At 38.1% G+C, this 11,480-nt stretch overlaps 1 protein-coding gene across 3 annotated transcripts; it reads left to right on the top strand.

The window, feature by feature from the left end:
- The first annotated feature begins 2,279 nt into the window (after positions 1-2,279).
- CCR6 (C-C motif chemokine receptor 6) lies at positions 2,280-11,116 on the top strand. Of its 3 annotated transcripts, XM_084512275.1 has the most exons (4): positions 2,280-2,400; positions 5,915-6,065; positions 8,879-8,962; positions 9,679-11,116. In XM_084512275.1, exons 3-4 carry the CDS (start codon positions 8,954-8,956, stop codon positions 10,762-10,764), a joined length of 1,095 nt encoding a protein of 364 aa, XP_084368401.1. In that variant the 5' UTR covers positions 2,280-2,400; positions 5,915-6,065; positions 8,879-8,953; the 3' UTR covers positions 10,765-11,116. The 3 variants fall into 3 exon arrangements, with proteins under 3 accessions (XP_084368401.1, XP_084368402.1, XP_084368400.1); XM_084512276.1 differs by lacking the exon at positions 5,915-6,065 and having other exon boundaries at positions 2,313-2,400; XM_084512274.1 differs by lacking the exon at positions 2,280-2,400 and having other exon boundaries at positions 5,217-6,065.
- Positions 11,117-11,480: the final 364 nt, after the last annotated feature.

Genomic DNA, 11,480 nt, shown 5'->3' with positions numbered 1-11,480 from the left:
TTTCATTGACTCATTTAGGGTCAAAGAGTAGTGTAATAGGTACTTCTGATATGCACATCTCCAATGGGGAGACATGACCACAGAAAAGGGCATTTACAATGAAAGCAACTGAGAAAATCTCTGGGTGATGTACAGGTGTATGCAAAGCATTGCAGAGGTGGTGGAGGAGAATAAGGGACTGGGACTGCTGCTACTCTCTTCCTTGGGATTTCAGGAACAAACATGTAATTTCCAATCAACATAATAGTTTATCATGGGCAGACAAAGTAGATGACTCAGATTATGAGTTCCTGGCTTCTTCAGTCAATTGTCCCTTGTCTGTTCATCACTGTGTAGCTTCCTTACCTCTATGGAAGCACGGGGGATGCTTTCAGCAGAAATGGTTCTAAAACCTCTAAGATAAACAGCTGAAAGGCTATACTAGGAAACAGGCCAACACAACATAATTCAGGTAAAACTGAATGAGTAAAAACTTAAATGAGTAAAACTGATACAAAATGCTCTGCTCAAGATGATTCTTAATGGAAAGAAGCATTATTTGAATAAACCATATATATATATATATTTCAATTAGTATGCCTTTAATTATCTCAGAAACGTTTTGTTAATAAAATGAAACATATTGATGCTGCTCTTACGCCTGATGTAAGTTGTTGTTCTCTGTGAATTCTGGTCCTTTTCATGAGACTTTGGACCATGGAATGACATTACTCATTGCCTACTTTCTCTACCCTAAACTAGGACATGTAATCAGGTAAATAACCTCACCCTACAAAAGAGAATAAAAGAATGAGCAACCATATATTAACTCACCTGTGCCTCTTGGTGCTTTTTCTAAATTGGTATTTTTGTCATCCAAGCTTCCATCAAAAGAAACACCATTTTTTGATTAAAACTTTCATTTCCATCAGAAAATAAAATATTTTTTAACCAGCTTTTCTGAATCCAGTGATTATCCATGAGAGGACACACTCCTTATGCTTCTTCCTAGCAGCCACAGCAGCTCAGCTAGGAGATGGGCGGGCTGCAACAAGCAATGCTGCAGTGAAGCAGAGGAGCACTCTGAGTATGACTGTGCTCCTCCTTCAGAAAATTCCCATTTCATTATAAGAAGAAATCACCTGTGATTCTTTACCATCTTCACATGAACCACAAACTGGTTCCCATCATTTATTTCAGTCCCTCTACTTCCCAAGTGCTCTGTTTACCCTTGTAACACATTTTTATCTCCTGAGCCATATTTGCTCATTTGACTAAACCCTGCAGAAGACCTTGGCAGAGCTCTGTCTTCTCTGACTGGTTTGACAGACGTCCAAGTAACGAAACTCTTGATGGATGCCTGTGCTGGGATCATGTTAGTTCAGTGCCTGACACGCCATTGTATGTGAGGAGGGCTGCTTCAGATATGAGGGGGTGAATGGAATCAGGTGGTAGTGAGGCTGAAAATATTAACAAAAAAGATTAAAGGGAAATTGAGTTGAGTCGTGCTACAAAAAGTAATGCTGGAGAGAAATGAAGAGGATGGAAACAAGAAATGGAAATAAGAGAAAACTAGAAAAGCCAAAATGCAGAAGAGGAAGAAATAGGGGCACACACACACACAAACCACACATAGAAATACCAAATATAGAGAAATGTCAGAGGGAGAAAAAAGCCAGGGGCAAACAGAAGAAGGAAAGTTTGAAGAAAATAATGAGAAGAAAAAAAAAAAAAAGAAAAAAAAAAAGATATATTGACAACATGGGATTGTAATGTTAAAAAAAATTAAACAGGTCATAGATTATCCGAGTTGGAAGGGACCCACAAGGATCATCGAGTCCAACTCCTAATATAATACTTAATCGGGTAATATAAACAACCTGAATGTAAAAATATAGTTTACATTTTGTGGTCTGAAAGAATGATGGGGAGACCAGAACCTCAGCTGGTTGCTAGTATTTTTAATCAGATTACACTGATATAAATTTAACTGAATGAACGTGAAAGCAAGGAGGAACAGAGTACAATATATGTGCTGCATCTCTTTTAGAATCATAAAAACATCCTGAGTCATTCCAGAAGAAACACGTGGATCCTGGAATAAATCATAGAGTGGTTTTGTTTTCCTTATCTTTTCTTTCTTTAATTAGTGGTGGCAGAAAACTAACATGTGGTGAGATTTGAAAAACCACAGTAACCATACTAGCTAAACGAGAGTAAATTTCCTTTCAGGGCTCTAACATGTACAAAAGCAAACTACATGTGGGGGCTTCATTTGCATAGCATGCAGATTTTCAAATAGGTGTCTTAAAAAGAAAAAAACCCTTTCCATTCACCACAGTGTGAAGGTGAAGCACAAAGTGTCTGCAAGGAAGGCTGTCTGGGCTTTGTAACTGGGTCAAAAGAAAATGCCCTAAGGAGGTAAGTTGCACCAGCTATCTTTTATTAATTGTGGCATTAACTTAAGTGGATTTAATTTTTCTCTTTCTGAAAGACTGTTATTCCTGCTGAATTTTGACTATATTGCAGATTAAACATAAGATACATTGAAATTGGAAAGAACATGAGTATGGAAAAAAATGAGCAAAGTTTTTGTAGTGGGTAATCTAAAATTTTGATTTATCTTTTAATGAAACAAGCCATCCCATTAGATTGAGTCACATTCCATGAAACAGAGTTGATAATATTTAGTTGCTTCTGAGGCTACGCTGTTAGTTTTCAAAATGTGGGCTGGTGTTTGGAAGAGATGCTGTTTACTATTATTAGTAGAAAACGTGCGTGTTTGAATATGGATTACAATCATCATGGATTTGGTTGGTGATTGGAAGTCACATCCATTTTTATAATACAGAGGGAATTTCTACTTGTATCCCTGTACCAACACAGAAAGTGTTCCTACTCTCAATGTGCTTTTTTTAACAGGATTGGGGCCCATGTTTCAAAATGTCAAATATGGTGAGCAGGAATCAGTGCTTTGCTTCAGATAGCGTTTAGACGGAAAGTTATCTGTAACCAGGATCTAGGCTGACATATATATCTGTTATTACAAAAAGTATATGCACCTTATCTTATCAAAAGTAGATTCCTCACAGCACTTCAAGGACAGGAAAATTAGAAATGAAACTTATATTTCATTTTCAAGAAAGTACAGAAGATGCTTTATGAGCCTCATCTGTAGCCCAAATCAGAGGTAACATAGGCAATCTCTGTTACTGCATTTTGAAATGTAAATAACTTAGCGAAACAATACAAAATTATTTTATATATATATATTTTTTTTTAAAGTAAAATCTCTTCTTAGCAAAGATTAACAGAGTGTCCTGAGGTCCTGAAAACTCATGAGGCTTTGATGGTGAAAATTATTATGAATTATGAAATAAATAGTACAATCAGTAATACTTCATTATTGTGACTGAGGATGTCTCGAAAGAGTTACAGGATCTGGGCATGCTGCCAGTCATCTCAATGCACAAAACCAAAACGCCGTGCGATAGTTTTACACCTTCCCCGACATCACTCATGCATCCTCTCCACTCACACTGCGCTGCTCTCTCATGCTAACCAGTGTCTTGGCTCTACCTGCTGCTGGTCCTCCCAGGTTGCTGAAAAGATGGGTGTCCTGCGTGTGCTGTGAGTCACTGAACCTGGGTGCCTTCAGAACAATGGGGCAGCTGCCAAGGATACACAAACTGTCCCACAGCGGGCCAAAGGTCCACTCAGTGCCGTGTCTTGCTTGTGAAAGCAGCCAGAGGCCGACACCTAGGGTGAAGAAACACCTGCCTTGTGGTGCTTGTCCAGGGATCCGTGTGCAGTTCTCAGGAACCCCCCTTTAGCCAATTTCCTGGGCTGGGGGCTTCCCGCAGCCTGTTAGGAATAACAGCCTCCATGGACCTATCAGATCTGTGCCTGCCTAATCCCTCTTTGAACTCATGTATGTTTTTCCTCTGTGATATCCAGAAGCAAAAAAATCCCCCAATTTTATCAGTGCAGTGTGATGATATCTTACTTTACGTGGTAGCTTCACAGGCAGAGATCTGTGTGCTTTCATTGTGTGACTCAGTAAATAATTATTTTGCATTCATACCCTCCCCAGACTCATGTTTTTAAAAAACTATCATGTCTAAGTAGTCTCTTTTCCGGGTTGACTTTTTCATCTTTCTTCAGCTAGTTGAAACACACTCCTGATTACTATATAGTATTAATCTTGCCTTGCCATATGCCTCCCGAGAGCAAATGAGCAGAACAACATTATAGTTGAGCTGTGGGGGCCTGACAGATTTCTACGGAAGTATTATGTTGATTTCCATTTTCTTATTTCCTGCTTTTCTAATTATTCTTAACAAAAATATCACCCTTTTATGCTGAGTTTTGTGGAGATTGAGATAAAGTAGAACAGCCTCCAGACCATTTAGGACATTATAATATAATACCAATGCATTTGAAAAGAAATGGAAGGTCATAGGCAACTAGAGAAGGACAGATCTCTAAAAGATGTCCTAGGTACCTAGAGAGAAACGGAGTCACTTGTGGTACTCAGACTCCAAAACTTCATGCCCATCCCATTGCCATAGATCAGCAAATTTTTGACTGTTGCTGCAACCCAGTTCTCTAACTGCAGCTGCTGGCTTGATTTATCAGAATCAGAAAACTGAAAACAGAAATTTAAAATGGAGACAATCTTAGTCATCTGCTACAGTTGTTTCTCTTTGCCTTCTATTTTAACACATCTCTGAAATTTAACAAGATCCATGATGACAGGCAATGATTTAGTCTGAACAACAATAAGAAAGCAGTGAAGATTTTTTTTTTCTCAGCAATAACAGTCAAAGCGTTCATGGGTGTGTCAACATACACACACCTAGAGAGGGAAAAAACGAAATCCTCATTTCAGGGTTTTTAAGGATCTATGTCAAATCACATTTTGACATGATGCAACATTTCTGTTTCATTCCCTGTGTATGGTTTGTGGAAAGCAGTACCATACTTCCATGGCTAGGGAATCACTGGCATGGTGAAATACACTGTTTTGAAAGAAAATATGAGCATGACATCTCTCATCCTGTATTTCTTTATGTTCATCTTTCTGTTAAGCTAGGCATAGCTTACAAGGCTATCCAGTGTCTCTAATGACAAAACAAGACTCAACTAAATGCTCACAGACAATTTATGAAATAAGAAATTATAATGTAATTTTTACTTTTTTTTTTTTTTTTCCTCTGCTAACATGAACATCTAAATTGCATTCAAATACTAAGGATTGAGGTGGGGGAAAGAACATTTATAGGTTTTTAATTTCAGGAATCGTAAAATGAAGTATTTTCATGTCTAGTTACAGCTAACTTTAACAACAGACCTGAACAAATCACAGAACCATAGAATGGTTTGGGTTGGAAAAAACCTTTAAAGATAATCTGGTATGAATTCCCCCATACCTTCCTCCAGATCAGGTTGCTCAAGACCCCATCCAGCCTGACCCTGAATACTTTCAGGAGTTGGACATGTTTGTACCAAGCAGACAAATACAATTATATTTTCCATCTTTATCTGGGTATTTGCATATTTTATTAGTGGCTCAGGCAAAAGACTTGAATAATGTGCACCTTGATGTATGCCAGTTTCTTATTTTTTCTTCAGAAAACAGTTCTTAGTCAGTTTTGTAGTTAATGCTTGCTCTAATTTTGCAGTTCTTCATGACTTTCAGTGCAACCTTTGCGGAAATAGGCCATCATTCAGGAAGTGTTCTGAGGACAGTGACAATTGACACCATATCTCTTATGATTCTACTGCTAGCAGCTTGTCTATTTAAAAACAATATCACATTATATAGGTAATTGAATTAGTAAATGACTTGCCTCCAGCTTGCATGTCTCCAGCACAGATAAGGTTAAGTATTTTCCTTTACGTAAGAAAGCAGGTTATTGTTATTTCTTGACAGGAGGAAGTGGTGATAATTTCAATTGAACTCTGTATCTTTGACTAATGCTGTCTATTGAGGCTGGTTGTAAATGTGCTTGAGACAGCCACAAAAGAATGTAACAGAATCACACACCCTCTTCGATCTGTTCTTCTGACCATTTTCAAATCTGGTAAGTACTAACATAAGATAGTTTATCTATAATGTGTACTAAATGTACTAAATCACATGAATTTCTAGGAGTATGCTTACAATGGTAGGTAATGCTTAAAAAATAATTATTGTTTTCCTCCAAGTGCTGAGAATTTTTTTCCTTATAGAAATCTTTTTCCTGAGGTTTTTCTTTGGTTTGTCTTTTGCTTGTATAATTCCAAACACTTTGTACTGAAGAATGCATTTTAGTCTTCTTTTTGAGTCCTTACATACTGCTTTTATAGTGAAAAGAAATGTTAATGTAGGATAGAATGGAAAATATTAGGGTAAAAAATACAAGGCTTATATGACATTTAATATGCAGAACCTGAGTATGTTTGTGTTCATGTGCATAGACGTGCCAATACGCAATATACAAAGAATATTAGAACATACCCAACACTTACACATGTGGAAATTTATTTTTTATAATTGCCTAATACATTAGTGCTAAATAAAGCCATAAATATGCAGATTATAAATTATAAAGCTGCCTATTGTAAGACTGTTGGAGAGATTTAATTTATGGTGGGGTAAGGTGCTTAAAGAGGTTCTGATTCACCCTACTTTGCAGCCGGTGCACCTTCCTAATAACTCCAGTGAATGCTGTTTCAAAATCATAAAAGGAAATCAGCTCAAGAGATTTAAATCAGGTCCTAAATCTGATCTTTGCTGTTCTGGTTTCAGTTTGAATCTTTATCTACGGCTCTTGTAGCAATCAGCCTCGGGAAGCTTTTGCTGGGCAGTGGAAGTACTTTTGTGAAGAAATGTGTGATTGCTGGTGTCCTTGTGAATTTCTGTATCACTAGAGAGAGCATGCAGCTCTCCTGTGCTCAGTAGCTTTCTGCTGAGCACTTCTGAGGAGCAGTGAGCCCTTCTTCAGTGCTATTCTGAAGAGGTGTCCTTACAGACTCTAAGAAACACTTGTACTTCCCTTCTTCAATTGTGTTCACCCTGCCTTCTTCTCTGTACACTTTATACTAATGTTTAAGAGTTACTTTCGCAACATGGAATACGGAGCACATTTTTTTTAGAGAGGATATATACCATCAGGCTTTTTGTATGCTACAACCATGTACATCCTAGGAAGATATTTGTCGTTCCTTTTTTTTTTTTTTTTCCCCAACAATAAAATAGCAGTTCCTAAAATAATAACCTAGACAGGTATCCATTTAGTGCTGACTGAAGAGTTACTGTGCTGACAGCCTGGTGCAAAGGGTAACAGGGACACCGAGAAGGGGGGTGTGTGTCTGCCTGGTGGGGGGCAGAGGAGGGTAAAGCAGCAGATGGAGACTAGGGGTGCTCAGAGAACACAGGTCAGGAACCACAGCCCTAGGTGAACTGTACAGCATCACTGCTTGCCTTATACACCTTTGCACTTCAGAGAGACACTTTAAATGGTTAAAGTTTGCTTCAGAAAGCATTCAAGACTTTCAGGCTGTCGTACACCAGCAGCTTTTAAAAATCAGCTTTGAAACGGTGGCAGAGGAAGCTGGAGTGGTGGGTGAAGGTTTCTTTAAAGGAAAGGAAAGTCAGAGAAGCTGTGATGCTTAGATAACATCTGAAGACCTGCAATGTGAGCCAGCCTCCTCACATGAGTCACACAGAGTCTGATCCTCCTTATGCCTTTGGACAGTGAGGAGTGTTTAGTTCCTTCCCTCCCCCAGCTTCCTTCTAATATCTGTACTGCATCTGCCCCACTTTTACAGATTGTCAGTCTCTCCCTTTTTCAAAACTCAGGTAATTCCCAAACAGGAAGGGTTTGTAAATATAGACTTAAGATTGACCCATGTATACTTCCTAATTAGCAACACAACTAGTAAAAAGCAGAGAAACTCTGAATTAAACTGACGTTCACACTCTTGGCAAATAAAGGGCCAGTCCTTGCTGGTATGGGCAGTTCTCATAGAGCAGGTAAGGGAAAGAAGGGGAAGACTGATTTCATGCAGGGGAATGCCGAGGAGCTAAATCTCCTGCCCTTGGGCTCCTGTGTGAGGTTAAGCGAGTCATTTAAACCCAGCTTTGTGCATGTGGCCATCAATGGCATGTTCCCCATTTTATCCACCTGTGACTTCAGACCCTGTGGTCTGATTTGCGGAAGTCTGAGCCTCCCTGCAACCAGAGTCAATGGATTTAGTAATTTACGTAACTGAAGTACTGTACTGCATAATACTAGGCACTCCTAAAAGTGATGTTGGGGTGAGGGACAAGTGCCTCGAACTGAACATCCCAAGTGAATACTTACAGTAATGACTCAGTGCTCTAGTTCCTTCTCTGTAAAGCAAAGATAATCACACCAAAAAAAAAAAAAAAAAAAAAAAAAAAAAAAAAAAAAAAGTTTAAATGGTGCATTATTATTACAGAATATAGTAAGGTGCTGCTGTTTTACTGTTCCATATACATCTCAATACACTAATTTACATTGTCATACAAAGTTTTTGAAAGTAAAATGTCATTTATTCATATTTCTTGTGGTGCAAGGTCAATGTGAACTGAGAATCACATATGCTCATGTATCACTTATTAGCTCTCTGAATAAACAATCCGTATGTAAGACTGTACTCATAATCATACCCATACAAACCATCCACCCTCCCAGCTGCACAAAGTGCTGCAGTGATGTGTGATTTGTTGAGATGCTATCTTGTTGATATAGCTAAAGTGAGATGATTCTTCTTTGAATAACTTGTATTTCTAGTTGTTTTCCTACTTCTCCACATTTCCTGTGCTGCTTTCCCCATCAAACTCTTTCTTTTTTTTTTTTTTTTTTCTTTTTTTTTTTTTCATTTTCAGAAGTCCTCGGAAAGCATTCTGTACTTCTTCTCCACACATACATATATATAACTTTTTCAGAAGTGTACTGGCAAAATGAATATCGTAAGTACTCGATTAACACACTACATCAGTAGATAATAAAGCAAAGAACCTGACAGTCCCAGCTCTTTGAGGCTGCTGGTCCAACTGCCATAATTTCAGGAGTGACTGGGTGATGAGAAGTTTCTTACTCAGCAGATTTCACTGAAAATGCATGCCGTTTCTTAGGTTTGTTACCTCCTCATTTAACAACCAGTCTGGTGTCTGCATTGCAAGGAACTGCATCTCAGGCTAGCTATCCCAGAATTTAGATTCTTCTGTGATGGCAAATTATTTCTTTCTGCATAATGTGTTTAGGGATAGAATCCTTCGGGCCATCCCAAAAGATTATCTCCATGTTTATAGTTTAATTAAGATTTTGTGAACTTCACTAGTTAGTTCTTTTATGTGTGCTCTGCAGTGTTAAACACATTTGTAATTTGGGCGGGTGGAAACTGTAAAACAGGTAGTACTGGAGGAAACAATGCTACTATGGACTGTCTTAAGAGAAACTTGATATGGGCTTGAAGCTGAGGGGTAGGAAGTGCAGGACAGAAATGTTACAGTTACTATAAAGGAAATGTCACTTCCATTTCAAATCAGCAAGCCTTGCAATACTATTTTTTCCAAAGCCATTACTATATTGTATTTGTATAATGTTGTTACCTATCATCTTTCAATTATATAGAAATTGAGGAGATTTAAAGTGTGAGTTAACTTGTGATCTTCTTTTTTTACAGACAGAGTCTAGTGTCACAGAGTATATGTATGATTCAGACTATCTTTCTCTAATTGCACAACCCTGCTCTAAGGGGGAAGTGAGGATCTTCACAAAAGCATTTCTACCAGTTGCATACTCGTTGATTTGTATCATCGGCCTAGTTGGTAACATCTTTGTAGTGATGACCTTTGCTTTATATGAAAGAACCAAGTCCATGACAGATGTTTACCTCTTCAACATGGCCATTGCGGACATACTGTTTGTTCTCACCCTCCCACTGTGGGCAGTGAACTATGCTGCTGACAAATGGATTTTCGGTAATTTCATTTGCAAAATGGCCAGAGGTATCTATGCGATCAACTTCAGCTGTGGCATGCTGCTTTTGGCCTTTATCAGTGTGGACCGGTACATTGCAATCGTACAGGCAACAAAGTCATTTAAACTAAGGGCAAGAACACTTGCATACAGTAAACTGATTTGTTTGGCTGTGTGGGTATCATCAATTTTAATTTCCAGTTCCTCTTTTCTGTACAGTGAAAGTTACAACATCTCCATCAATGAAACCAAAAAGATTTGTGATCACAGATTTGACAAAATGGCTGAAAGCACTATGCTGAAATCACTGCTGTTGTGTCTACAAGTTGGATTTGGATTTTTTTTACCTTTCATATTTATGTTTTTTTGCTATACATTCATAATCAAATCCTTGCAACAAGCTCAGAATTCCAAGAGAAACAAAGCAATTCGTGTGATTGTATTAATTGTAGCTGTTTTCCTAGTTTGCCAGGTACCCTATAACATTGTTCTTCTTGTGGCAGCTGTAAATATGGGTAAGATGGACAAATCTTGTGACTCTGAAAAGGCAATGGCCTATGCAAAATACACCACTGAAGCCATAGCATTTTTACACTGTTGCCTGAACCCTGTGCTCTATGCATTTATCGGAGTGAAGTTTAGAAGTTACTTTGTGAAGATAATGAAGGACCTATGGTGCATGAGACACAAGAAATACAATAAACGTGGTTCAAGGACAAATTCTGATATTTATCATTCAAGACAGACTAGTGAAATTCTGACTGACAATGCATCTTCTTTTACTATATAATACAATTTGAAAAACATTATTACTGAAGGACTCTGCTCACCAAGCAACCCAAACCAGCCTCACTATGCCTGTGGTAGCCAGTCTTTTGGGCTTCTCTGCACCTCAAATGGAGCTCTCATGACCTACAACTCCTTTCAGGAAAACAATTAAGATAAAATAACAACACCGTCCTGTGGAAAACTGAAGTCTTGTTCACCTCTCTTAACATTCACGTTCTCCTAAAGTGCACTCTTGTGAATTTTACAGAGGAATATTTCTTGTTTTTAATAATAATAATTAATAAAAAACAAGTGTCTTCTCTGTTGTACATCACTGAAATATCTCAGAAGTACTAAGTAAATGAATCAGTCTATGTCTGGCTCATTCTACTTACATTTACGTTGTTGCTGTTAACTGTTTTTACCTGGAAATCTTATTTAAGTGTAGGTCTCCATGGTGCTTTTGCTGCAGACAGCTCATTTTATAATACCAACCTAAAATATGGCATTTTGAGCAAAGTATGGCAAGCAGAGCTAACATAGAAATGAATAAACAGGCTCAAGGATTCTGGAATAGGTGGGCTTAGGTGTCAGGTCTCATAAATCTTTGCACAGTTCTATGCTCCACCTGCTCATCGGGAATTGCAGAAGGTTACACCAAAGCTGAGACTGGTTAAAGCCAACAAAGACATGCCTACTAGAAACAAAGTTACAATAAATAAATAACGCAAAATAAAG

Source organism: Aythya ferina (genome assembly GCF_964211825.1).
Source record: "Aythya ferina genome assembly, chromosome: 3".
In the NCBI taxonomy this organism is placed as follows: Eukaryota; Metazoa; Chordata; class Aves; order Anseriformes; family Anatidae; genus Aythya; species Aythya ferina.
Note: the sequence above shows the minus strand (reverse complement) of the source record. Positions and strands in the feature narration are given on the sequence as shown.